General features: G+C 41.8%; 1 protein-coding gene across 3 annotated transcripts in view; it reads right to left on the bottom strand.

The window, feature by feature from the left end:
• Window positions 1-12,349, bottom strand: part of rabgap1l (RAB GTPase activating protein 1 like) — a 271,539-nt gene that overhangs the window by 71,765 nt on the left and 187,425 nt on the right. For all 3 annotated transcript variants that reach the window (XM_033028335.1, XM_033028336.1, XM_033028337.1), the window contains exon 18: window positions 1,794-1,835. In XM_033028335.1, the coding sequence (XP_032884226.1) occupies window positions 1,794-1,835 (42 nt within the window). The remainder of the gene's footprint in view (window positions 1-1,793; window positions 1,836-12,349) is intronic.

Below are 12,349 nucleotides of genomic sequence, written 5' to 3'. Positions count from 1 at the left end.
AGGTTGCCGACTCCTGTCCTAGATGTCAGGCCTCATTGTGCCCCCCCCCCCCATGTTTTGAAAGCGATTTCCGCCCATGGTCCCAGGACAGATCTTCAAAGAAATGCATGCCCAAGAAATTGAAGTTAGTGACACCCTCCACCACTCTCCCATCGATGAAGACAGGTTCATGGATCCTTGGCCTCCCTCTTCTAAAGTCATCAATAAGTTCCTTGGTCTTACTTAGACCAGAGTTGAGAGCAAGGTTGTTGTTCTGGTACCATTCAATCAGACAATCGAGCTCCCGCCTATATTCTGACTCATCATTACCCGTAATTCATCCAACAACGGTGGTGTTGTCAGTGAATTTAAAGAGTTGGGATTGTGTCTGGCTACACAGTCATGGGTATCCCGTTCGTGTCTCCTGGTGTCCCATTAACAACATTTTCAGAGCATCACTGGTCAACCTATCAGAGATATTCTCTCTACCTTACCTATCCCTTCCCATCCATCTCTGCAACTACAAACTAACTTGTTTTCTCTCCATCACTTCTGGCGAAAGGTGTTTGACACGTAATGTTAACTTTACTTCACCCTCCACATATGCTGCCTGACTTATTATTTCAGATTTGCAGTTTTTTTTAATTTAAAAAGATGCGCTCATTAATGGGATAGTTGGCTACTATAAATTACTTCTAAGATCGCTGGGTGTTGCGAGATATAATGGGTTAATGGGCATCAGATAGAGAACAGGTTGCTGGGAATGAAGTAGGGGATGGGACTGATGGAAATGTCACAAAGGGCTGAATGATCTATGAATCATATGAATTCTGAAATATTGCAGCTCCCAGTAGATATTCGGAGGCCAAATATTTTGTATTTGTCAATTCCACAGAACACAATTCAGTGTAGAATGAATAACTCAACATTTGCCCAAATGAACACAACTGCAACAGTTCGACCCTATCTGGGACAAAGCGAAAGCAGCCTTTCATGTCCACCAGCAGTGCATTGTGGTTGCGGTGTCTATTATCTACAAGAAGCACTGCATCAAATCACAAAGTCCTTGCAAGCAACGGATAGCTGGTTTATGGCAATGTTTCTTCTTCCAGGTTATTGTGTTACAGCTTTGGAAATATATGCCACCAAGTCTGAATGAATGCCTTTAAGCATCATATGTACAGGAACAGGGATAGAAGATTGTGGACATTGAGGGCTGCAGGGCAAGTCTGATTGAATTACATGAACAGATTTCCAAAGAAACCATACCACATGGTGTAAACAGAGCACTTACAAGGTTATTTAGGAATGGCCAAGAACAAACTGATCCAGCCACTCATCCCAGAAAAGTTCTTATCAAAGTGCCGATTGCTCAGTCGCGGGTTGAGGACAATTAATCAAAGAGAGGCAATAGCAGGATGAGTTCAATTCATTACACGTGTGTGTGTGATAAAGTATCCAATTGATCTAGAAAATATATTAGCTGCACCACCTCAGAGAGTAATTCAACAATTCTGGATATCTAATATTACAACAGGATATAATCGACTGGGAAAGTGGGCCATAGAACGGCAGATGGAGTTTAACTTGAAGTGTGAAGTGTTGCATTTTGGTGAGTTAAACCGGGACATAAACAGTAAATGGCAGTGCCCTGCATGGACTGATCCTATTACAAAGGCTTTCAAATGTTGATTTAAACCTCTGGCAATGTTTGTTCCAGTTTAGTGGATGAAAGCTGTTGGAATAGACAAGGAAACAAATCTTGAACAGTCTTTAAATAGTAGTCAGTATTTGTTTCGACGTTCCCATCTTACCTTTAGTAGAGCCAGGGCCACATTGAAAATGACACTCAATCCCTGAGAAAAACAGAAAAGGGAAGCCACGTTAAAACTGAAACATAACCTTGGTTCCTTTAACTAACACACATCACACCACAGTAGAAAAAGTTTAGGACAATGCCTCAGGGTCGCCCGATCAAAAGCCCCCTTGTTTTCACACCAATGTTGTCCTTCAGTTTCCCAGTTCCCTACCTCCAACAGTCATCTCTTTGTGGCCTTGCCGTTCCACATCCCAGAAGTTCCTCTAGTCTTCCAATTCTGGCTGAACTTCCGATACTTCACCTCCTCATTTTAGCCACCTTAGATCTATACCTGAAATTTCCTTCCTGCTTTTCTCTCCACCTGTTAAGATTTTCCTCAAATTCTGACTGATCACCGCCCTTTGACACATTGTGCATATTTGGTTACTGGCACCATGGTGAAAAACCATGGGAGGTTTCACTACAACAAACGTACAGAATACGTGACACGCAGTCACTCTGCACACAAGCTGTATTGTTACTGGAGAGTAACAAGTCCATCACACTTCTGATGTCTTTACTTTACACTTTAGAGATTCAGCATGGAAACAGGCCTTTCGGCCCACCGAATCCACGCCGACCAGCGATCACCACAGACACTAGCACGATCGTACACACTAGGGACAATTTACAATCTACAGAAGCCAAGTAACCTATAAATCGGTATGTCTTTGAGAGGTCAGTTCAAGAGTCTGATAACTACGGGGAAGTAGCTATTCCTGAATCAGGTGGTGTGTGCTTTCAAGCTTTTGTGCTGAGCAGGCAGTAACTTCAGTTATTTAAAAAAGGTTGCAATGTTAGCAGAAAACTAAACGTGTAAATTAGAGCAACCCGACCACAAACCTACTCACATCCAAACCACAAAAGATGAGTTTTGCAATTAATTTTAATATATAGAAAGTTAGTTGTGGGAAGTAAAACTGGTTGTTATTCAGTGCTGTTAGAGAATGCAGTGACCGCTGTAATGATCTGCAACAATGGCCGAATTACCATTGTTTGTCAATCTTTTTGTGTCTAATTTGCATACAAAAACTATCAAGCGTTTAAGAAATGCTTGCATCTCTTACAAAACCTGACAATGATACAACAAATTTCTAAATAATAATGCAAAATCATTGTACCACAACCGGTTTAATAAAGATACATCTTAAAGAAATAGGTTTTATCAGTCGCTGTCTTCATTATCACCTTGCAACATAATGTGATACCTCAAAGTTAAAATTTTGCTGTTGAATGATTTTTATATAAATTGTGTCTTTTTCTGTACTATAAAGTGGCTGTGAGTTAATTGTTGTTTTTGTGGCATTATAAAACAGCAATAGAATACCAATAGGTGGGCACTGTAAAAGGAACATCATTTGTCTTGACATGGAGGGGTTAGACGGGTAGAAAGCCAGAGATGAAGGGGGCAGTCAGAAACATACAGCACAGAAACACACCCTTCAACCCAATTCGTTCATACCAGCTAAAATGTCCTATATAAGCTAGTCCCATTTGGCCAGGTTTGACCCATATCCCCCTTAACCTTTCCTCTCCGTGTACCTGCCACCCTTTTGTCTCCTTTTTGTCTCTAGCCTTTGTCACTTATTCCACCTATCTGCCGATCAAACCCCTTGTCCGTATCCACATATCTCGTGCCAGGCTTGTCCCACCCCCACCTCTTTTGCAGCTTTCTTCCCCCAGACTATAATCAGTCTAAATGGTCCTGACCCAAAATGCTGTCTATTTATTCCCTCCACTGATGCTGCCTGACTCGCTGAGTTCCTCTTGCACTTTGTGTTTTACTCAATTAAAAGAGGACACACCTGATCATTGTCTCAGTGCATTTCGGGGAAGGTTGCTGACAACATATTGGCTGCTGTGTTTCTTACAATTTTAATGTATTTTATTCCTGCAAGGTGCTATGTGACATTTGGGAGGTTGTGAACGGTGAGTGCTAAATGCCTGGCTTGTTCATTGGCGATCATGCAGGACTGTGCCACTGTCAGTCTCCCAGTGAATCCCCAGAGAATACGGCCACCAGAAATTCATCGATGTAAAAAAGATACATGCAGCCTCACAAATCATTGAACAATCATATCCAGCCCGTCTGCTGAAAATAACTAACCAATGGTTACCTCATCACTCAAAGTTGCTCTATATGAGAGCACAACTAGAGGGAGCCAAGGAGCTGTTCAATCAGAGAAGCATGCCACTGAATTCATGACATACACTAGAACACAGGCATATTAGTAGCATTTCACTACACCTAGGTGTATGTGACTAATAAATAATCTTTGAACCTTTGAACCTTTAATGCTGGATTGCTACTACAACTTCATGAGATAGGGCAAATCTCCTTTAAAAAAATAATAATTGTTTGATGCCATCTTCCACATATAAAAATACAATGACAGTGGGTGTAATATTCCAGTGGGTCAGGATGGGAAGGGTCTGTGCCCAAATGCAAGACTATGTTTCCTCTTCCACAGATGCTTCCTGACTTGCTTCCTCTCCTTCGAGTGCTGAATGACACCATGATTCTGATCCACGGACCTAACTTTCCCTTCATTGAAAGTGCTGATTTTAATTAAAGTACAGTTCCACTGCACCCAGCCCCATCATCTGCTGATGTGTGATGACGCAGCCACAGGCCTCCATCGCACCCCTTCAGTTGTGACGATTATTGGCTGCAGTCCCATGTTTGGGCTCATCCTGTATCCTTGCAGGCAGTAAGTAAGCTCCAACTGGCTAGAAAGTGCCAGGACTTGGTGTCAGGCCCATCACTGCATCCTATAGACTTGAATGGCTTGGACTAAAAAAGGTTCAAGTGAGTTTAAGTTCAAGTGAGTTTATTGTCATGTGTCCCTGATAGGACAATGAAATTCTTGCTTTGCTTAAGCACACAGAACATAGTAGGCATTGACTACAAAACACATGAATAAATAAACTGATAAAGTGCAAATAACAGATAATGGGTTATTAATGTTCAGAGTTTTGTCCGAGTCAGGTTTAAATTGGAAGAGTGTAATGTCACGAGATGCTCAAGATCCTCAGATGGACCTGTACCGTACGTGACTTGGACAGGGAGATCAATTTTCATCCAGACAGTAGAAGTATTTCAAGGACAGCAAGGAACCTATGCAAAAAAACAAAGTTCTAGAGGAACTCCACAGGTCAGGCAGCATTTGTGGAGGGAAATGAGACAGCTGACTTTTCAGGTCAGGACCCTTCCTCAGACCGGCAAAAATGATGTGACTCATACCGAACAAGGAAATCGAGAAGGAATGAAGATCAAAGCGAGGAGGAGCTAAAAATGTTTTAGTGCAAAGCATTGATTCCAAGCATCAATGGAATGCTGAATAAGGAGGAAGAGAAGTTGATCCGGCTATGCAGTGTAAATAGCCTCCAGCTATCGAAAATCCAGGGAGATACGCAACTATTAAAGAGCAACCGTTTGTTGGGTTAAAGGCAAGGATAGAACAGAGCTACACAATCCACAAAGCCGCTTACTGTGAAGCAATCTTTGAAACCCACAAGGAATGGGAAACCCAATTGTAAATTGTTATTGAATTATGAGGTAACAGGAGTTCAATTTAAAGGTACATTAGATCCTTTAAGATGCAAATCCATGTCTGTCCCTGCACCAGCTGACAGAAAAACCTAAATTAATCCAACTGCCCCACCCCTAGCTCTGTACACTCCCTCAATATGGCAGGCAGAATGGCAGGCAGACTTGTGGGGTACCGCAAGGCTCGGTGCTGGGACCGCAGCTATTTACAATATAAATCAATGATTTGGATGAAGGGATTCAAAGTAACATTAGCAAATTTGCAGATGACACAAAGCTGGGTGGCAGAGTGAACTATGAGGAGGATGCTATGAGAATGCAGGGTGACTTGGACAGGTTGGGGGAGAGGTCAGATGCATGGCAGATGGTTTAATGCGGATAAATGTGAGGTTATCCACTTTGGTAGCAAAAACAGGAAGGCAGATTACTATATAAATGGCGTCAAGTTGGGAAAAGGGCAAGTACAACGGGATCTGGGGGTCCTTGTTCATCAGTCTATAAAAGTAAGCAGGCAGATACAGCAGGCAATGAAGAAAGCGAATGGCATGTTGGCCTTTATAACAAGACAAAACGAATATAGGAGCAAAGAGGTCCTTCTGCAGTTGTACAGAGCCCTAGTGAGACCACACCTGGAGTATTGTGTGCAGTTTTGGTCCCCTAATTTGAGGAAGGACATTCTTGCTATTGAGGGAGTGCAGCGTAGGTTTACAAGGTTAATTCCCGGGATGGCGAGACTGTCATATGCTGAGAGAATGGAGCAGCTGGGCTTGTACACTCTGGAGTTTTGAAGGATGAGAGGGAATCTTATTGAAACATATAAGATTGTTAAGGGTTTGGACACGCAGGAAACATTTTCCCGATGTTGGGGGAGTCCAGAACCAGTGGCCACAGTTTAAGAATAAGGAGTAAGCCATTTAGAACGGAGACGAGGAAACACTTTTTCTCACAGAGAGTGGTGAATCTGCGGAATTCTCTGCCTCAGAGGGCGGTGGAGGCAGGTTCTCTGGATGCTTTCAAGAGAGAGCTAGATAGGGCTCTTAAAAAAAAGTGTAGTCAGGGAATATGGGGAGAAGCCAGGAACGGGGTACTGATTGGGGATGATCAGCCATGATCACATTGAATGGCGGTGCTGGCTCGAAGGGCCGAATGGCCTACTCCTGCACCTATTGTCTATAATATCACATACATACCAATGTTTCTGTTAAAAGATGCAACAGTCTCTGCCCCCATCAGCACAGGAGACCATTCAGTCCATGTGCCAGCACCCACAATGCTGTAAATGATTGCTCTTCAAGTGCCTGACCAATTCACTTCTGGAAGTTCTAGTGGAATCTGTCGCCACCACCCATTCATCTTGTGCATTCCATATCTTAAAGACCATCCCCACAATTAAATCTCATTTTCACCCCTTGTCAGAGTTATTCAGCATGGAAACAAGTCCTTCAGCCTAATTTGTCAATGCCAACTAGATTTTACAACTAAAATTTGTCCTATTTGCTTGTGTTTGCCTCATATCCCAAAATCAGACCTGGGTGGAGTGAGTTTGTGGCTGAGCAGTACGCTGAGGCAAGAGAGGCCTTTAGACTCTGGTCAGAGGCAGGTAGGCCTAGACAGGGGGTATTGCTAGATATGAAAAAACGCACAAATGCTAGAGTTAAGTATGCACTTCGTTTTATTAAGAAAAATGAAAACACAATGAGAGCAGAACAACAACCTTACTAACTTCTGGAAAGAGGTCAAAGTAATGAATAACAATAAAACACCCCTACCGTCTGACATTGAAGGTGTTAGTAGCCCAGAAAAAATAGCTGAGATTTGGCGTGAGCACTACCGTAACCTTTTTAATTGTGTTAAAAGTAACCCAGTTAGAATCAATCATGAACATATTGATCTCTCTGCAGATATGATAGTTAGGGCAGCAGATGTCTATGATGCCATTAACATGTTGGATAACAACAAAGCCTGCGGTATGGACTGCATTACTGCAGAACATCTAAAATATGCCAGCTATAAGCTCTGCCCTTTGCTTTCCATGTGCTTTAATGGTTGTCTGGTTCATGGGGTCCTGCCAAATGCTATTATGTCTGTAATGTTAGTGCCTGTGCTTAAAGACAAGGCTGGTAAGCTCAACAGTATTGACAATTATCGACCTATTGCATTAGCCAGTATCTTGTCTAAAGTACTGGAGAGAATACTGTTAACAAAGCTAGAAATGTATGTCCTTACTACTGACAATCAGTTTGGGTTCAAAAGAAAACATGGAACTGACCTGTGTATCTATGCTCTTAAAGAGATTGTGTTCAGGTACACAAGCCTGAATTCATCTGTATTCCTATGTTTTATTGATGCGTCCAAGGCATTTGATAGAATTAATCATGAACAATTGTTTGTAAAATTGCTAGATAGAGGTGCCCCTAAATTTTTAGTGAGAATTTTAGTGTTTTGGTATGCTCATCAAACGTTTCAGATTAAATGGGACAATGTTGTATCTGCTCCATTCTGTGTTAGTAACGGAGTGCGGCAAGGAGGAATTTTGTCTCCTATTTTATTTAATGTTTATATGGATGAATTATCAAATCAGTTAAATAGGTTAAAAACTGGCTGTCTTGTGGGCAACACTATTGTTAATCATCTTATGTATGCAGATGACCTGGTCCTGCTCTGTCCATATAGTGCTGGGCTGCAGCAGATGTTGAAGGTGTGCTCTCAGTATGGCCTTGATTATGACATAAAGCATAACGCTAAGAAAAGCCGCATAATGATAGTTAGAAGCGCTGAGGACAGGAAATCAACTTTTCCGACCTTTTATTTGTCAGACAGTCCTCTTGCTGTGTGTGAGGAAATTATATACCTAGGTCATGTCATATCTGATGACTGGACGGATGACAAAGACCTCTACCGACAGCGCTGTAAAACATATTTTCAAGCTAACATGCTTATAAGGAAGTTTTCTATGTGCTCTGACTCTGTGAAGTGTTCCCTGTTCAGAACCTACATCACACCGTTATATACTGCTCAATTGTGGTCTAACTATAAGAAAAAGAGTATGCAGAGGCTTAAGGTAGCATATAATGATGCAATGAGGTTGCTGCTTCGTGTCGCTAGGTGGCATAGTGCCAGTCAATTGTTTGTGTCCACTAGAGTGCCAACCTGTGAGGCACTCTTAAGACAGCTGATGTTTAGTTTTATGTGTCGCCTGGACAAGTCAGAGAACCACATAATTGAAGCCCTAGTCAGCCCTCTGAAAAGCTGCTATAGATTCACTTCTAGGCTAAGATGGCATTGGTGCAATAGCTTGTATATCTTATAGGCTAATATGCAATTTTTAATGTATTTTTGTATCTCCTTATACTGTATGATGTGTTATATGGACCTGTGTCTGAAATAAAGCTTTATTATTATATCATTCTAAACCTTTTCTATCCGTGTACCTGTCCAAATGTCTTTGAGACATTGCTGTTGGACCTGCCTCGACAGCTTTCCTTGGCAGTTCGTTTCATATTGGCTCTACTTATTTTGCTCATTGCTTTAAATCTATGATCTCTGGTTATCGAAGAGTTTCACAGAAGAAGCAGTTTCTCTTTTCTTGTTTAATCATAATTCCCTCAACTGTGAGCAGCTTTCCTCAGAAGATTCTTGGAAAGCTTGGCTTTCTCTCCACCTTTTTGTCTTTGCGAGGCACTGACCACAGATTTGGAACTAAATGCTGGTAGACGTTTCCCTTTATACACCCTGCCAGCATTTCTTTTCTTTTCTCTGTTCTACCTCCTCCCTTAAGCATCATTTACACCTCATAGTTTTGAGTAGCTTTGTCTGTGGAAACAAGGAACTGTAGTTGCTGGTTTACAAAAAAACCGACAAAGTGCGGGAGTTACTCAGCAGGTCAGGCAGCATCTCTGGAGAACATGGATAAGTGACCTTTTGGGTCAGGACTAAAGAAGGGTCCCGAACTGAAACGTCACCCGTCTGGGTTCTCCAGAGATGCTGCCTGATCCGCTGAATTACTCCAGCACTGTGTCATACTTTATCATTTGATTCTCTTACCTAATCTTAGTTTTAATCTCTGTATTCTTCTAAAACGATCATTAGATCGTTTACAGCATTATATGTATTTCCTACACTAATCAACTTGTTCATGAAGTTTAAGTTTAGTTTATTGTCATATGTACTGAGACAATGACAAGCTTTTGTTGCGTGCTAACCAGTCAGTGGAAAGCCAATACATGATTACAATCGAGCCGCTCACAGTGTACAGATACGTAATAAAGGGAATAACGTTTAGTGCAAGATAAAGTCCAGTGAAGTCCGATTAAAAATCTCAGGACTGCTCTCTAGTTGTGGATAGGATGGTCCAGTTGCCTGATCATGAGAATTTCCCCCAAAGAGGGGCAAACGTTCCCTGTGAAGCTTGACTCTACACACAAGGGATTTTCTTCATTCCAGGCAGATGCTATCTCTGCAGACAACCCTTCCCATGTCTCTATGACTGCATTGCCTCCACGTAAATGTCTCCTCCCATACCAGCCCTGCAACATTCCTGCCTATTCTTCTTTTGTTCAGAAGTCTCTATCAATGCTTGCAGCAATTTCAAGATGATGGCAAAACCTGTGGCCTAGCTTTCTCCATACAAGTTTAACCAATTTGATCCATGCCATTAGTTTCAATGCCAACTGTATCTTTTCGCTGCACTGCTTTTCATTGCAGAAATGTTCCGCTGTTGTAAAATAAATAGGTGATGACTGCAAAGAATACTATCCATGTTCAAGATTTAATTTCCACCTAGGAAATTGTGTTTAGTTTCATTAGTTTAATTTAGTTTCATTTAGGCCACCATACATACTCAACCATCGTAACCCATTGTCAGGCATCTATGACTGGATAATATTTTTGTCCCAACATTAAATATCCCCTATCATTATCATTCCTCTACTCACAGTGTCACAATTTTGCTTAGGCCAACCCTGAAATGTTTTCCTGAGGCTGAACTCCACTTATTTCTTGGGCTTCCCCCTGCACGTCTCTCAAAACTCAAGATTCTGGTAGCAAGGGTGAGGCGTAATTGACAGCAAAATTGACTTTCTGATATACTAACAGAAAAGAGCTAAAAAAGAATATCGAGGGCAGTCAGGGTGGATGGATCAAATGATCCCCATCTATATTACTTTCATGACCTTAATTATTAAGATATGGTTACGTCCTTTTTTCACTTATGAGGCAGACTGAATTACCTCTTCATATTCTTAGCACTTAAATTCCAGAAGAAGTGACTTTCAATGTCTCACTCCCTACAGCTAACCTTGAATCAGCTTTTGAGATCAGTTTGCAAGATGATGTTTAAGGTTAAGAAAGGGTGTGCTTAAAGTTTGTGCATGATTAAATGTGCCTGGAAGCTTTTATACTGCAGACATTAGACAAGAAAAGCCCTAAATCTTCTGTCAATTTCACAGCAAGGCTTGTGGTGCTTGGTGTGAAATCATGCCACCCACTTGTGAACTAATGTGCAATTACACACAGAAGTTGGCATGTTGTTGATGGAGAAGTGATGCTTGGCTTCATTCACATCTCTCACCATTAATTGGCATGATATTCCTATACTTTCCACAAGAATCTGTTGTCGTTCCTAGTCAGAGCACCCATTTGGTAATACAATAAGAGTATATGCTTACACAGAAAACGAACGATTGGAAGGGAAGAGTAAATAAAAGATAGTTTTCAAGATCAGCATGTTGAGTTATTAAACACAAAACAGTCCATTTTAGATCTAATAGTGGGCTTTGAGGACGGGTTCATCAAGATTAGAGAAGAATTATCATAACATGTTGGAATTTTATATTAAAGGGCCTGTCCCGCTAACGTGACTTTTCAGCAACTGTCTTCAACCTTCAAGCTCGAGGGCACTCGCCTGAATAACCTCGAGCTGGATCGACCGTCAGCGATGAAACCGCGAACTGGATCGATCGATCGACCGACCGCACACACCCACATCGCAAAGGCGGGGGCCAGGGAAAGTGGGGAAGCACTGTCTGAATGGGGGAGAAGGGGGGGGGTGGGGAGAAGGGGGGGGTGGGGAGAAAGAGTGGAGACACCCAAGAAGCCAGACAACTTTTAATAATATTTAGCGGGCATTTAACTTTACCAGTCGGTTTTCCTTGATTCTGAGAACTCCAATGAGTCAATTAAAATGCCCGGTCAGCAAAGGAGATTGCCTACGGCTACCTCGACTGCCTATAACTACATGGCGACCTCACTAACACTGCACTACGAGTTCAAAAGAACCATGCCGACCAATTTGTACTTGCAGAAATTTTTTCAGCATGCTGAAAATGTTTCCTCGACCAAACTGCGAGTATGCAGGAACTTCCCTCGAGCATGAAGGAGAGTTACAGTGACCTCCTAGGACCAGGTGTCGACCATGCTGCGAGTTTGTGGCGAGCGCAAACTTTTCTAAACTCGCAAATTAGGTTGCCATAGTGGGACAGGCCCTTTGGATTTGAAGTGATTTAGTTTAAATTTTAACGGAGCAATCTATGTAAGTATGAAGCATGACTGACAATGGTAGTTTAGGTAACAGCTATGAAAGTGGTCAAGAATGGTCAAACAGTTAAAGAATTAAGATTTAGTTTACAACAAAAACATAACCCTTAAAGGCACAAGGATCTAACAGGAAAATTTGTTCAAAAACTTCTAACAAGGTTGAAGATGGTATTAGATCAGATTGGAGGAAGGGGCAGAGTGAAAGATAATCAAATTTATTGATGATAGGAAGATGACAGGAAGAGATGGAACGGCAGGTTGTGCTGAGGATATTTAGACTCTGCATAGAATATAGATAGGGTGAATGAGTAGAAGAAAACATGACCAAATGGAGTTTACTGTGGGAAAATGTGAGATCATGTACCTTGGTAAAAGGAATCTAAAGGGGCTGTCCCACTGCGGCGACCTAATTCCCCAGTTTAGAAGAG

Source organism: Amblyraja radiata, chromosome 10, assembly GCF_010909765.2.
Source record: "Amblyraja radiata isolate CabotCenter1 chromosome 10, sAmbRad1.1.pri, whole genome shotgun sequence".
NCBI lineage: Eukaryota > Metazoa > Chordata > Chondrichthyes > Rajiformes > Rajidae > Amblyraja > Amblyraja radiata.
The sequence above is the reverse complement of the archived record's forward strand: the minus strand, read 5'-3'. Positions and strand labels throughout refer to the sequence as shown.